This window comes from Magallana gigas, chromosome 8 (genome assembly GCF_963853765.1).
Source record: "Magallana gigas chromosome 8, xbMagGiga1.1, whole genome shotgun sequence".
Classification (NCBI taxonomy): Eukaryota; Metazoa; Mollusca; class Bivalvia; order Ostreida; family Ostreidae; genus Magallana; species Magallana gigas.
In genome coordinates this window covers 44,879,493-44,896,933 of record NC_088860.1, presented here as the reverse complement: position 1 = coordinate 44,896,933, position 17,441 = coordinate 44,879,493, and the positions used below count along the sequence as shown (strand labels likewise).

Genomic DNA, 17,441 nt, shown 5'->3' with positions numbered 1-17,441 from the left:
GAAAATGTTTCAAGGTGTAGTGAGCCAGCTTAACTTAAACTCTCCAAAAAATATCCAAATGACATTAGTGATACTCAAGTAAGAGTTACAGTGGGCTATATTTACTATTTACTGAGAACTAACAGATACCGAGGGTTACATTTACTGTCTGCTGAGAAGTAACAGATATAGTGGGTTACATTTACTGAGAAGTGAACACATTTAATTGATAAAATAGCGAATAATAGAAATATGTTAGATATCGAAACTGGTTCATCATTGCTTAGAAATGGGTCAACAATGAATCATTTCTCTCATGTACTTTCAGTGTTTCGACATTTGAAAGAAGTTCAACTGTCACCAAGAGGTTTAATTTGAATATTGAAAATATTTCAGATTAGTTAACTATTCATTTAAGTGAACGCCCACATTTTGTCATGAAATTGGTTACTTAATAAATTATGGTGTTTTTAAAATCTTTAATATACCCTAAATGCCTCTGAGTTTTGGCAATTCCTTTGTTGATACTTTTTATGCATAACTAATGCATAGTTAATCAATTAGTCTTAGTTATATGTTTTTGGTATTTTCTCATACAAAGCGTCACCGTCCAATCCCGTTAGTTTTAGTTCTAATACGTGCAAAACACAGAACAAATGTCAAAAAAACACATTAACCTATTAGACTATATACGTACCAACATTTCAGGAGGCTTGGTAGTCAATAAAACAACAAACAAATTGTAAAAAGAATGTTCATTTGTTTCAGCTTTAAAATCTTGAATAATTTTCCATATCTTTATATTAGAGTTTTTTTCTCTCAAGGAAATTAACATAGTCTGAACCTGAACACGATCACCAACACGTATTAACTCTACCACTCGACAACACATTGACAGTTTCATGTGTTTGGAATGAAATCTTAAACAGTGAACAATGAATCTTTGAAAAATGTTTAGAAACACAATAATTTTTAGAGGGGCGCTGTTCAGAAAAGTGCAGAGTAAGAATGAATTCTTTTGTTCTCTTTCTTTAAGTCTTACGATTTAATGATTAAACATACATAAAGATTTAGTTGGCATTTTTAATAACTCCTATTGATTCTGTGAATTAGAGTTCTCATTCAGTAAATTAAAGTGATTCTCTGGAGCCTGGTGTTCCATTGTTGCACATAATGGTCCTCTTCATTTTGCGAGATTTTGCGTTTTATGTTATATGAACAACAAACAAAGAACATCTAAATCCATATCATAGCTTACGTTGTCACGTGGTCGCGTTTTTAAGAAGAGGGAATTCAAAATGTATGAAAAGATTCATTTTGATTTTTCTGCATTCCCTGATAAATACATGGGCTGCAGAAATCGGACCTTAAAATATCCGTCTGAAAGATCGAAACAATATAATGTCTTTTCAAAGATAAAATATATTGTCTTTTCAAAGCTAAAAAGCGATGTAACCTTCCAAAAAATTTTAATTTGAAAAGTGTACATGACATGCGGCTGATATACGTCATCAAATAATGGCCTTCTTTCTGTAACAACAAATCATAAATACAATGCGCCTACATTATACCATTAGAGCCGATCTCTCACTGCATGTACATGTATTTCATAGACACTGATTCTTTTAAGGATAATGTTAACAAAAGAACGTAAGCAGGTGTCTGCGCAGAACATAAGCTGATAATTGAACATTCATTTTAATAAGATCAAAAGCCAATGTTTTCTACTCTGAGATGTTTTATTTTTTATAACCCCGTGGTTTTCTAGAGACAAGCACCCATTGGTTGTCATTTTCCCACCAATTAACAGACCATAATTTATAACGGCAGTGCCTTGAGAGTTGAAGCAATAGGAAAGCCGTGAGCGTCGACAAGTTAAAACTCTTCAACCGGAACCCCTCATGAATTTTGGATAGCCCCCTTACGTAATTACTGATAGTATAAAGGATTCATCTTTACGTAGATAAAAGGCTGCTACACCTCAGGCTGAGTAAAGTCGGACATCCAGGGTGAAACTTACACAGTCCCGTCTCCCAGTAGCCACTTTGTGCAACATGGTTTCCTTTCAACAATCTTTTGCAACCTGCGTTGGGATATTAACTATCCTATCTTTTTGCCAGTGCTCACAATACTCATATGCGGATGAATTGTTGCAAAAGGTAAAGATATATTTGCTTATTATCTTCTTTTTTTAATTTATATTTTGCCATGTTAATACTTGCTGAAAGATTAATGTAAGGTTTTTTTTCATGAAGGAGAGATGCTTAACTTCCTCCTGTAGCTTACTAACCCCCTAAAAAACTGTTTAATTCATCTATATTTAACAATAAAATCAGTTTTTTTTAATAATTTAAAATGCATTGATGATTTAAAAAAAAGAAGATGTATATTAAATGATTTATTAACTTATGGTAGAAGTTCGAAGTGATGTGTTTCATAATGTGAAAGTACTTAAATTAAAAGTAATTTCTTTTCATGATTTCAAGATTATAACTTTCAATAGTTAGAAGAAAACTGTTAATCCTACATATACCTCCATTGTTACAACGCTTAAGTCACTGAATTGATTTAAAGATATGACAAACAAAAAATAAACGTCTCCCCTTTGTCTTTATTCAGCTTATATAGATAATATCGGACCTGGTCACTAGTTTCAATGTAATCATCCTGCATTTGAGAGGGTGTTTACAATGTTTCGACGTAAAATGAACCTTTTATCGAAAATTCAATATAGCAGACAAATTATATTGAATAATTTAATAAGTTTCCTGGAGAGCTCCTCTCCTAATAATATAAGAATCCATGTCTGCATTTTTTTTATCTTGATTTTATTATGTCCATTTTCTATCAGGTTTTTTTCCCTGCTGCTAACGTTGTGACAGCGTTGTTTGTCACTAACGTGAGGTATTAGTACTGAAATATTTTTCTGTTTTAAAGATATATATTAAAGTATATGACTGTATTTCGTTAATTCTGCTGATGAAATTTCATCACTAATATGCATACAGTTAATAAATAATTAACGCGACGTAATAAAAATACTCGTATATTTACCCGATACACATAATGAAAAGCGAAAAGCAGTGGCCCGGAATCAAGTTTCTTGGAATCAATTTGTAATTTATACTTCGTTGCGAAACGATGCGAGAACTCTTAGAACGAAATTAATGGTCGTCTGCAACGGTTAATGTCGTCATTTTAATAAAACATCGCATTATTCATTAGCACCTCATTCTGACATATATATTGCATCGTGAAAATAAATTGAGACTTAGACTGGTACAGTGATCATTTGGGTATATTTTCGTGCATTAGAGTTCATTAAATATATATCTACGCCAAAGTGCACGTTCTCTTTAGATTACCTCAGTTCACGGTAATAATTTTGAAATGTCCTCCTTGATTGCGTTGATACATAATAGATAAGACGCACTTTAATTGTATGGATCAAAAGTCGTGGTTCGGAGCGCTTAAGGTATATCGCAGTATACCGGTGATTAGGGTAGGCAAGCTGGTATATATCAATACTCGATACACCCGGCCGGCGGACCGCTTCTCTGAGCTGTTCATAGATATCAGTTCAGTGAAGACCGACACCGGAACATGAAATATTCAGGGCGTTTGTCAAGATTGCTCAATTGCAGACAGGTACTAGCTTCGCGCCATCATGTATATATCATGAATGGTTCGAATTTAGACTCAATTTATGGCGTAGGTGTAAAGAATTTACCAAACTGGAATTGTAATTGCTTTTGCGCACTACTCAGAACATTTAAATGTATTCAACATTGTTTTACTAAGTATGCAATTACATGCACACACACATATACAGTTACATATGCTGTATATATATCTTAACAAAAAAAAAATAATGTAAAGTATAAGAAACCATTTTTCTATAAATAAACTAAAAATCACAATTGCGTTGATTTAGAGTTAGCCTATTTCTATTCTATTTTTATCTGTACACTTTCTTAGTACTCCTAAGTGAAAAATATAAGATATTTTTTAATGCGTTGTATGGTTTTTTTTCTTGGAAATTATTTTAACTAAGTTTAAATGGCCTACTTCTGATTAACTAATTGAATGGAACGAAGCTGAATGGTTCAAAAAGCCTTACTGATCCTGTATGATACAGCGAAGTGGGTGGATGGGTTGTTGCCAGGAAATATAATCTTTACAGAACCTTGTTTTCTTTTTGTTTTCATGCTGAAATACAGATATGCATATGTATGTACAATTTGAGTACAAATTTCAACGACTTTTAGCAAACAAATAAATTTAAAGACCGCGGGAGTAAAGTGGCACGTTCAACCATTGTAATGTATACAAATAGATGGGAATTGCGACATGAAAACAATGACTGATAAATAATTAAAAGTTCCATACAACTGATCATTTTACAGATTATTGTCAAAACAACAGAAAAATAATAGATATGCATTTGAAAGAATTATTCATGATTTAAAAAAAAAATTACAAACAATTTTTTTTTCACTCAGGTTCGACATCGCATTTTATGTAAAAAATATATTTGCATGTGAACATGTCTGTGTGTCTTCCATACATCCGCTCTAGACATAGAGTGACACGATGTGAGACACGTCTTCACATTGATTTCAAAGGAACCCAGAACATGCTTACATGTAAAATATGTAGGTTATTTGTTAATCAATCCGAACTAAATTAATTGATATCCAACTGAAATGTCAAAAAAGGTTAAATAAATTTGAATAGTTTGTAAGTAACTGTTGAGAAATCTTTTTAATGCGATAAATATGACCTTTATTCAGTGAAATGCCAATAAGTGATCCTAGGAGGTATCTACTAACAGGCAAACACATAACCATTTCTTCGTATAAATTCAATCAAGCATCACCTGCTATTACATGCTACTAATTCAGTGGTTAAAGAAAAGGAAAAAATAATACGAAAAAAATCACCAACGTTTAAACTGTAATATTTTTGTTATTTTAAATTGTCATTTATTTATGATTCAATCATTTTTTTTTTTTACACATTTTGTGTTGAAACTCATTTTTGTTCCTTTTCTGTTTTAAAAGTAAAGCCTGAACAGTGCCTCCTGTCAATGACGCAAATTAATATCTTTAAAATTTAATGTTTTCGATTAAACATGTGAAAAAATGTATATGTATACATATACACCCAATACCAAGACTTTCGCAGTTAGTTGTATTATATTATAACCAGTCTTTTTGTACATAATACCGTAGGTAAATAGTCACACGTTAATATATAAACATGTATTTTTCCTCAGATTTCAACCACAAAAAAATAAAAATAACAGTATAATAGTTTTCAGGAATGCATATCGCATCAACAACGATCAATGATCAATGTCGTTAGGAAAGCTTTCACTCACCACAACACACTGTCGTACACGGCTGCGCTTTCCATCTTTACAAACACTATGCTGATATACATGCACCTTGTAAGTCTCTCTGTTCTCGCTCATTATAATTATTAATTTTGGTGGTATTAGGCCTGTCGGTATTAATGTACATAAAAGTACATTAAAATCAAAATACTTTCACCGTTTTAAGAATTTTCCAATTTTATAAATATTTGATTTAAAATAAATACTTTTTAATTTTTTTAAGGAAAGGTAAATATTACAAAAGCTCAAGCGAGAATTGAACTCATGATTTACAGATTAGTAGTAAGTGCTCAAGGAACTATGTCGGGAAAGATAAAGTTTATTGAAATTATACTTGATTTTATTGTTTATTTTAATCGAAAGTACGTCACAATATGGGTGTCTCTTATAGCACCTAAATAGTATATTGTTAAGTTAAATGGGAACAATGTAGAGTGACTTGATGTGCTCGGAAACGTTAACATGTATAAGATGAACACTCCATTTAACAAACAACCATTATAACATCTTGATAAAAATTCATTGAAAGAAAAAAATATTCTCTCCCTCTCCAAATTCCCAACCCTCACAATTTAAACTCTGTGAGAACTGAAGCCCCCGACGAACCCTGACACTTACTCTATAGAACTGTGGGGGTTCCTGGAAGACTTCTCCCCCGGGACTCTCCAGAGCCGGATATACTACTGCCACACATATCTAATTGCTACATTAAGTATTAATCAGATGTCAATGGTAATTATTCCTAAAATGGCCCAATGTTCGACAAAAGCTCAAACACCTATGGCGTCCTTTGAAGTTTGTGATCTCATTTTCTTTTCTCATATCCCTCATATCTCCGCGGTTTTATGTCTGTTTCTAGTTCCTCGTGATATTTTTGCTATAAAACCATCAGAGGAATTCAATTGTTTGTCCATAATATGGACGCTTATTCCTGTTTGTTGTAATGCTCTCTGAGCTTCATACACTTTCGGCAGAAATAAAAACGATATCAATATCTACTGTTATTATTTCTGCTGAATAAGTTTTTTTCCGGAAGAAGACGTTGTTGCATAATAAACAAAAAGTAATTCTGGCCGACAAAAGGCATATATTTCCAGCAGAGAGAGAGAGAGAGAGAGAGAGAGAGAGAGAGAGAGAGAGAGAGAGAGAGAGAGAGAGAGAGAGAGAGATTTTGTACTTGTTTGGGGAATTAATTGACAATTTATGTTTATAATTTATTTTACAGAATGAAAATTCCAAATTAGGCGTGAAAAAACTGGCTGCTTTACTCGCAAATGAGCTGCTATCGGAAGAAAAAGACATAACACAGAAAGACAAACGAGTATTCTGCAATGGTTTCTTTGGTTGTTCTAACGGTAAAAAGAGATCCAACTCCATGAACCTCAATCCTTTAGATTATCCAGTTGATGCTCCAGAACCGGAAACTAAGACTGACTTCCGGAAACGACTCTTCTGTAACACAGGAGGCTGTTTTGGAAGAAGAAAGCGATCAACATCCCAAACTCTTGAACGACGTCTCAACAACCGAGGATCTAAGGATGTATGAACATTTTCTTGCGTTTGTTATCTCTGAAACAAAATTCAAAATAAAGAGACTGTAGATTTCTAAATTATAATCACTAAGTCATATTCTTACTTTCTTTTATCCCAGCTTTTTTTATTAAATGCATATATTTGTTTGCAGTTTTACATTTACGCGCGACATGCTTGAACATTCTCCAGATTTGTTTGTATCAGTGTTTAGTTTGTCCAAAGTCATGGCTGCCTTATTACACTGTCATGTCAGGTTTTGGAAGCATTAGTTAAGGATAAATAGCGAACAAAGGCAACAGATGAAGTATAATGTTCATGATACATAATATTATTTTTTATTGATTATGAACAGACCAAAAACGAAGAGAAATTCCCCATGTAACTTGTCTAAGACGTTACACGCAGACAGCACGTAACGTATATCAATGCCCCCGCTGTTCGTAAAGGTTAAAATCGTGATCAAAACAAGTTGTTTTGGAGGTTTTTTTTAGGTAAAAAAAACAACATGATTTATCATGTGATCTTGAGTCAACATATTAACATCGAAAAAAACATGGTCTCGATATCAGTAAACACCGATATTCCATATTTATTAAAAAGGTATCATTTATCCTTACGGAAATGACTAGTTTGTTTCCATCATGATGACTTACACGTATTATGCGGATATAATGAGAAATATATAAGTATTCCAGCATTTGTTTAAGCTAGTTTTGGCCATGAAAACAGTACACAATTTCGAAAGAAAAATGATGCTGACTGAGATACATTGTACTAATGACGATTTAGATAAGATACCAGGATAACCATTCACACATTTGCTTTTTCAGTTTTTTTCTTACTTCTCTACACTTGCTCATATTTATCATAATTATTTTTTTATTATTAATTATCATAAATCGGAAGAGTTTGTGTGAAGGGGGTTGTTTACTCAAACATGTTAACAAGCAAAAAATGGGGAGAGGGAGCTTATGTGTGGATATTTTATGTGATTAAAAGAAAAAAATAGAGGAAACTGAGGTTCCCTTCTTCGTTGCTACGTGCCATGAAATGACAAGTTCTCGAAAGGACATCACAACAAAATTTAATGGTATTTTTTTTATTAACAGGGAAATCAATAGACGCCTGAATCCTCGTAGAAATGACGTCATCTTCGTCCGTCATCGTATGTTTCAATATTTTCAGGACACAAGCGTCATCAATAACAAAAAAACTAGACTGAACTTGAAGAAAGAGACAATGTGTTTCTATTTGATTCCTTTTTAGATTTGCGTGTGTGCTCCGTTTTTCATACAAAGTTGCTTTTAATTTTTAATGAATTAAGCATAAGACACTAAACAGTTAATGAAAAAATTTCCTCTGTGTAACGGGTGCGTCTTATTTATTTCATTTTCTTAATTGTGCAATTTAAAATATGTACACCCGAATCTTATTCTTGAAATAATAGTTTTGAGATAGAAATAGAATATGAAACTCAGCAGTCAAACGTATCTGCGTAAATTCGATGCATCAGTTAAAGTACAATCATGTTGCAAATACGTAAATATACCCGAACATAGCTTCTGTTTTTTTTCAATCTATTTGGAGTGTACGACTTGTACGAAATTTTATGAAAACGCGCTCGACTCGACTAGTTTTTTTCTGCAATATTAGAGACTTAGTGCTATTTGTTATCTGACTTTGATATTTGTTATCTAATGTTGACCTATTTTATGGCATGAATGTGGATTTTTTCTCATATTAACATATTATCTGTTAAATATCTTTATTTTTCATACGTCTATCTATGAATTAGCTCATATCTGCTTAGAACAATAAAATAAAAGTATTTTATCTTACCTCTGCCTCTTCTTTTTTTTTCCAACAAAACCTAACCCATGGTCATTGGATCATGAAATATCTTAAATTATTATTCCATCGTGTATTTCTTTTTTCTATATGAAATTACGGCGAAAAAAATGCAAATTTTGATCTGGAAAACGTTAACCGTAAAATAGTTATCCTGTTTAATTTGCCCGTAGTAAATAATCACCGACAACAGCAATTTCTCGGGTTTTTCCAATAAGCGGAGTGGAGAAACACCTATTTCTGCTGGAAAGGCACGATAAGTTACGATTGTATTCACGACAGCAATATCATACGCTTTAAGGTGGTATGGGACACCCCCATATTGTGACGTAATTCCTGTTGTAATAAACAATAAGCAAGTATAATTTATAAATGCTTTCTTTCCTATGTAAGTCATATGTAAGTTGGAATCTCGCTGGGGTTTTAATGATTTTTACTTTTTGAAAAATGTTTTAAAACAATTTCATGTTTTTGGTCAAATTATTATGAATTTTTAAAATTCCAAAAAGGTGAAAGTATTTTGGTGATAGTTAACTTTTATCACCATTATTATCGTCAGGTGTCCCATACCACCTTCATCTCGAAACTCCTCTTGTATTATTCAACTAGCAATTAAATGCAAAGTTCGATAACTCTTAACTCGTATATTATCAACTTTGCATCGCTGACAAATACAGTTTTTCTTTAGTATTAAAAAAATACTAATTTACTGACTACTGGGGCAATAGCAGTTATTGATGTCCTCCTCAACAGCAATTATCTCCCTTGGCTACGACTCAGGAAATTAGTTGCTGTCTCGGGTGGGCATGGAAGTATAAACATGCTCTTTTCTCATAGTACCTTATATCTCATAGTAAATAAATGGGTATGTATACTTGAGTTATACTTCGTAAGTTCAATCTTTTGAGAAGGATCATAAATGATCTTCTATACAGTAACAATTAAACAAATTAAAGACTTGTAGATAATCAAATTTCATAAAGTGAGACATATCGAAACTATCTAAAATATTTTTTTTTATTTTATGGTGTGTATCGTTTTCTTGAAAGGCAAAACTCGGAGATAAATAAAATCATGCCTCCTTACTTACAATATCGGGAAAAACATGCAAATATTTATTCAAAGTATCTTTCCTCTTGTGCTAACGTGGGAAATAGGTGGTGTTCAATGTTCAAAAACAGACGTTAAACCATATCAGGGCATATGAGCACTAACAAACGTCATCACACGGAATTAAAGATATATTTTTGTTAGATATAATAAAACGTTTAAAATAGCTTAAGCAATTCGAGATGTGCAATTGAAAAGTAGTCGTTGAATCAAATTTATTCTACAGGTGTGTCTCAAAAAGGAGCTTTCCCGGCAAAGTTTCTGGCACCATGCGTGGGTCTAAAACATTTTTCCAGGGGCAAAGGGGGGGGGGGCATCAGAGGGATATTTCCGTTTTCCGATGGGAGGGGTCGAGGTCTGAGACTTATTTTCGATAATCTAAGAAATTCAAGTTTTCAAGACCCCTGCCTCTCACACTTACACCCTCTAGATCCGCGCATGGCCATTGTAAATTTGATATGCGCGGATCTAGAGGATAATGGATTTAGAGGACGATACGAACATTGTACAGATAACATCAATTTAAAATAGATATAAACATTGCGGTGTTGAATATCCAAAATTAAGCATATTCAATTCATTCTTACATAGTGATCAGCATAGTTATATAATAACACCATACATGTATATTAATGTCATTAAACTGTAGGGAGCTACTTTTTAACTATTAATACATTTAATGAAAGAAATTAATATCAACTTTATGTAAGAATCAATGATTTATAAAAGGGTCTCGCTACGCATAGTCACCAAATTTCTTTATATTTCAAACATGTTTCAAATTGTTCCATGGTTATCTGCACACATCAATATGTATAAAATCGGGAAGACTACTGATTCAAAGTCTTCTACTAGTTATGTGATCCAGGCCCCGGGGCCATAAAAGTTAGACAAGCTCACTTTTGATCTCAGTCTCACTTTTACAAAAGGAATATATAGTGGAAAAGTGAGACTGCGATCAAAAGTGAGCTCGTCTAAGTTTTATGGCCCCGGGGCCAGAATTAAGGATTTGCGATAATAGCTACAAGAGATGCAAAAAGCCGATGTACTTAAATTATTAATCACATGAGAAAGAATTAGAAAGAAGTGTCTGCTATAAGCTGATCTCTATTAGTCTCAGGTCAAACTGCCTAAGTTGGTATCACTCTATGTTTGTTACATTATATCCCTTTTATCTAATTTATGGATTCCATCTCCTGAACGTATATCATGAAAGTAAAAAAACACCGATCTGCTACATAAGTTGGAGTGTTTGTAATCGTTAAATAAACTTATAAACCAAAAAAAAAAAAATGTTGATACATTAAGAACAAAACTATGAAAAAATGCATGTATTTGACAGTTTCGCATATTTTTGGAGAAATGGGTGATTTTATTACCACTATTTTACCACTATACCACTCATTCACCCATTAGCAACAATTTCGTTTTTAATCTGAAATGATCTTATATTTTCCAACATAATGTTTTAAAAATTTGTTTTTACAACTTTGAAATGACATGATACCCTGATTACCCCGTTAAGTATCTGATCTGAAAAAAAAACCCCGTATGCTGTAGGGATTTCAGATAATTAATTTATTGCTGTTGTAGGTAATTCGCTCATAATGCTAATATAGCTAATTAAATTTACTTCAACATCCTATATAAATGCATTTCCCATCTTGTTTTTCTAATATGGTTAAGAAAGTACAAATACGTTTAAAAGGATAAGACATTTGAAAATGCAGATCTTTTTTACAATTGCCATTTTGAAATAGTTGCAAAGTCAGTGACATTATTCTACAAAATGATCATCAACTTTAATCCTCTAAAGCTAAAAAAGTATGTGATGATCATGTATCTTTTACAGTACCGTTGTTTAACATCATGAATCCTCCATTTTTCCATACCGAAAAGATTATATAGTCCTTCAAACAAGTCTTTTAAATGATAAGACATAAATATACAGTGAAATACCTTTTAAAGTAGTGGTATCAGCCACAGACCTAATCTACAGGACTACGTTTTTAAAATCATTTCATTTTTGTATTGCGTTTGTTGAAGAAACATTCACCCCAAAAATACATGCTTGTTCTACAAAATCTACATACGAAATACAACAACATTGATATTCAATTGCCTTCTTATATGGAGATATAATTGTTTGTAATCGATGTCGTACTTTCAGCTTATTTAAACTGTCCATTGTGGAGGCAAGGAATCTTCTCTAAAGTTTTGAGAGCGTGAAGAGCGTGTCACACTCCATTTATGATTAAAGACTCTATGCTATTTTTTTCGGACCTTGATAGCCTGAAACTAAACGCTATTGGACGCATTTTATTACACAGTATATGTCAATTTATATGTCAGCCAATTTTACATTTTCTTTAAACTTATTTGATACTATTTCCTATCATTGTATTGTAACATTGGACAAAACTTAACTGCGAAATCGTTAAAGGTACATTGTTCAATGGTTATCTGCACACATCAATATTTATAAACTTAGAGAGGCTTTAGATTCAAACTCGTCCACTAATTATGTATTCCAGCATTAAGGTTACAGGAAGAGCAAAAAGCCGATGTACCTTAATTATTAATCACAGGAGAAAGAATTGGAAGTGACTGCTCAAATCTGATCTTTTTAGGCTAAGGTCAGTTTATCTAAGTCGGCGTCATTCATTGTTTCTTACATCATAGACCTTTCCACTATTTCATGCAATTCATTCCTGAACGATTGTTTATACCATTACAGCCCAAAACAACGGACTGCTACGTAAAATATATTAATTATTATTAATTACGTGTAAACCATAGTTTATAATGAATACAACGTACAACATATACACAACAATACATAATCAAACAAGAATTCGAACAGAAGTAAAAACTTAAATTAATATGTTTGTTTCGATACGATTTACAGATTTTAAGTTATTAATGTACTCAGGTTGGAATGTCTTTGTAAGCACGTTTATGAAATATTAAAGGCTGACAGTGTGTACAAGAAATGCATAATGGACGAAAATGAGATACACGGTGAGTAAAGTAACAGAGAGGATCTAGGGATGTGTGGTAAATTGCTATGTTTGAAAACTTTTGATGTCATTATTAAATTCGAGAAAAGTGAAAGGTCCCGATATAGATCATTGGGGTACATTAGAATTTTTGAAACCCCAGTCTGGCTTTTCTTGGTTAGAAACTACTATACTCTGTCCCGCGTTTTTGCTTCCACCACTTTTTGCTTGATATTTCGATAATCATAAATACCTTTGTGCTCAAGCTACGTTTATCCACTTATGTGAAAAATGTCCAGATTATCTGTTTTGAAACGCCCCTTCTACCGCTTCAGGTTTCAATACAGATCCGAAAATAAAAAAAAGTATATGTGAATTTTGCATTACATTAGCCATTAATAAGCCCGGATGATAACGTTGAACAATTGCGCGAAGTATCCCGAGTACTTCCGAATGGAGAAAAGATGTAAACAATTCCCATTATAAATCTACGTTAGAAATTTGTTTCGTTCCTGTGAACTTTTATGAGTGAAAACTAATAATTGTTCAATGAAGATATCTTGAATATATTCCCTTTCATCGATTTCAACTGTGTTTCTTTCACAGGTATGTGTATTTTTATTAAAAGTCATCAAAAATTGATGGAAGCAATAACTTGGGACAGACTATAGCTGTTTTTCTGCTTTCGTATAACTTTTCTGATATCGTTTAACCGATTAACTGTTAAAAGTCTAATTAATTTTCAGAAATGATATTGTATTTCTGAAAGTATTCATAAATGAAATTGTAGGCACACCGTTTAAAAAAATTGCCAGTAATAGAGAAAACCGAGACTAGACGATAGGTGGTCAAGTCCTTTGTGTTACTTTTTTCTATGGATAGGAATGAAGTTGGCCATTTTCTATGGGTCTGGAAAACAAGACGTACTATGAGATATGTTAAAGACCTTACATGAAGGATAGCATAAAATAGATGCAGATTATTTGAGAAGCCTTGGGTTTTTGTGATCAGGACCGCAAGCTTTACTTGCGTAAAGTTGAAGCAGTATCTTGCTTATTTCTTCATCGATATCGGTTAGGATAAAAGAAGAGAGGTAACACCGCCGAAGTCAGGTAGAGAATTTTCAAAAGAAAGAGTTGAATAGTTGTCCTTGTCAGTGTCATATACATATACTTGCTCATTGTCGTTGATAGGAGGTATTCTAGTTCTAGTTTGTTACTTAGTTAATCTTCTTCGATTATTGATGTCTGCTGATAATTTTTTTTTCAATAATCGTTCCCTGTGACATTAATAGAATACTTTCTTATTGCTTTAAATCTGGCCAAATTTAAGTGTTTGCGATCTTGGAATATTTTTTAAATACTGAACAAAATTGTTTACGCATAAAAAACAATAAAAGAGAAAATACATGTATTTGACAATTTCGCATATTTTTTCTTTGCTTGATCTTATTACCAATAATTTATAAAAAGGTGTAGTCTGTATGTTTTTTTAATTGAAGTTTTAGGTAATTTTATTTTACATACGTGTGTGAAAAGCTATATTGTTGTTTAATTTTACAACTTGTTGAGTCTTTAAGTAAATTTATTAAACATGTTGTGAACATATGCATCATTTTTCTAATAACTATCTTGTTCCAAGTGTACTCAAATATTTTTTTTTTTAACATTGTTCCAAGTTAATATGAATCGATGTATTGTATCAATACATATAATATGTGACGTTCATGTTAGTCTTTGTTATTTACATTACGTGTTCAACCGCTAGTTATATTTACTGTCATCATAACCAAAAAATTAGTTATCAAGCACGTCAAATCGTTCCTTTTTTTCATGAACTTAATGCTTGTTTTTACGATATACAATGAGCACGTCTTACATGTTAGTGTGTAATACATTCATAGCAATGGTCTACTATCCCCTATACTTATGTTTAACTTTCACCTACATAAATGTTCAACTAGTACCCATATAATTGTTCAACTTTCACCCATCTCAAAGTTGAACTATATCCCAAATAAATGTTGAACCATCACCCATTACAATGATGAACTATTATCCATGTCAATCTGTTATCAGTGGTTTTAAGAAATCAAACCAGCTGTCATCTAAAGGAAATCCCCTTTATTTGTATTACTCTAACCTAACTTGAGAGTGCACTTGATCTAGTTTATTTAATTTAGTCAATTGATCTGATGAATAGTCCCGGTTGTATTTATATACATACATGTATAGAACTCACGCATGTTTTATACCCAACCTTCATAAAAAAGTTAACGTTTTATAGTTCGCATTTTCATTCTCAGATATTACGATATAAATGAGTTAGTTAAGTATTACTTAAAATTTTCTATCTATAAAGAGATATCCCAACATTTTGAATTTTATTTTGCATTTTATAAATTATATATTTTATATAAAAGAATCTTTTTTTATTTTTTAATACGATATCTTTAGTTGTTCCCATATGTTCCTGTATGACATAATTCTTTTATAGGGAAGTTCATCAGTAAAGTGAATTTCCCTGTGCTTTTATACAATCTAAGTCTATCTTTAAAACGTATTCGATGGTACTTTTTTACGGATGTTTTTAGAGTTATCCATCTTTGGTTCTTCTCTTTATTTAAAACATACTTCGTACATCAACTGCCAAGTCAAGTTTTTAACAGCTACACAATTTTTATTAATATTTTTAAGTTTTGTTAAGTAATTGATTCAATAGAACATAGTTTGTTCGTGTAAAAGCACAGAAAAGATAAAATCCATCTTATAATTGTTTTTTGTCAACACACAATACTGGAAGGTACTCCTCAAAAATATCTCTTGTTTCAATGTGTCTGGCTAAAGAATTGTTTAAATAGAGAGTCAAGTTAGCTGTGATATTTTGTACCGCATTTGGAATTGCTGTCAATAGGATGTTGTTGCATGTATAGTTGTCATTAAAAGTCATGATAAAAGTATTCTTTTTAACTTCCGTCTTTTGATTTTTTTCCATTTTTTTTCTTTTATCAATACATATATAAAATATTATGATAGTACATGTATTGCATGGCATTTTTTTCCATCTTACAAAAAACCGCAAAACAAACATGTGAATGTCTAGGTAATTTTGCATGAAAAATAATGTAAAACTACAGAAAAGCTACAGCAGATAATTATTTACACATCAAATCATTATTTTTTAAAACATATTGTATCATAACTGCAGCAGTGTGTGCATGCAAATCAATAACGAGCGTTATCGCCTTATATAGATTTGATTGCTTATATCATTGCAATTATGATACTATGTCTTTTAAAAAATTATGATGCAATGCTTATACATGTAAATACATCTTTTAAAAAGATTTTGGCTTGTTTCAAATGTAATTAATGCGTAAAAAATACTGAAGTATCCTAAAGGTAAGTTCAAATTATTCGAAAGGCCACTGTAACAGTCTCAAGCGTGAATTTTGATTTGTCGTTCACGTTGCACAGTAACAGCTTCCAACGTTTGTGTCGTCAAAATAAAGTCATAATTTAACAATTCAGTACCCTGTATATGCTATGGTGATACATCTACAGTAGCTGACCACACATTTTACATGCAAAAAATTTTTAGAAAGTAAAAAAAATTGGAATACGTCTACTTATTTTTCACTACGTACGAGTAATTCGATGTATCTCGCTTATTCCCTGAAAGTCACCGTTAATATACTGATTTCCTCCAAAACAGACAGATTCCCTTTAAAATGTTTCTAAAAGTTGCGAGATTTTGCTTACATGGTCAACTTTCAATGCCTGTAATCTTTTTTATGATAACGGTAAACCCGCAAGTTATCACCTTAAGTTACCTGGACAATTCCCACTTCGTTGTTGAGTGTAACAGACACATCTACATTGCATGTAAAATATTGATGTTATAATTATTATCTGTCTCTAACTCCCGCGTAACTGTTCCATTGGGACATCATTGTTTAATTTTCTGTACCTCTACTCATTTTTCACAACTGTGAAATCATCATTGTTCGTGGGATACCAATGTTCGTGGCTTTCGTGGGTAGCCATTGCCTACGAATATTCCCAAAAAAGTATAAAAAGCATTTGTTTAATATTTATTTATCTTATCCCGAACTTGCTTCCAACGAAATTACGTACCTGCAACCAGGCAAAGTTTGGCTTCCCACGAACATTGACCCCTGCCAATAAAAATGATTCAACAGTATTTATTAGGTGTAATTCGATACATTTTGTAGATTCCCTGAAAAAAGTCGATCGCTTTAAACAAGCTAATTCTCTGCAAAATGGTGCGTTATAAACACTTATTCAGAACACTTAATAATTTCTTTTAAGCAAAGGAAAAGTTCCCAATCTTCCCGAAATATTTCAAATAAAATCATGAATATTTATCATCATATTATTTGATTTTAGTTGAAGCGTCCTTTTTAATTAGCTATTCTTATTCATCTTAATCGTATAATATGACTTGCCTACGTCACAATACGACGTTCGTGCAATAACTCTTCCTGATTAATTGTTTGTATCGGTATAATAAAACAGTTTAAGTATACTATTGAGGGACTCGGAAAGATTCCT

The 17,441-nt window shown here is 32.1% G+C and overlaps 1 protein-coding gene across 1 annotated transcript; it reads left to right on the top strand.

The window, feature by feature from the left end:
* Positions 1-1,809: 1,809 nt before the first annotated feature.
* On the top strand, positions 1,810-8,748 carry LOC105323511 (uncharacterized). The gene is made up of 3 exons (XM_034474310.2): positions 1,810-2,138; positions 6,603-6,917; positions 8,020-8,748. The coding sequence occupies exons 1-3, from the start codon at positions 2,034-2,036 to the stop codon at positions 8,029-8,031; spliced, it is 432 nt and encodes a 143-aa protein (XP_034330201.1). The 5' UTR covers positions 1,810-2,033; the 3' UTR covers positions 8,032-8,748.
* Positions 8,749-17,441: the final 8,693 nt, after the last annotated feature.

Bases quoted from the DNA above. Each gene is read 5' to 3' on its own strand.
- LOC105323511 (XM_034474310.2), top strand. From the start codon at position 2,034: ATGGTTTCCTTTCAACAATCTTTTGCAACCTGCGTTGGGATATTAACT. The intron at 2,139-6,602 runs GTAAAGATATAT...TTTATTTTACAG, and splicing joins CGGATGAATTGTTGCAAAAG to AATGAAAATTCCAAATTAGG.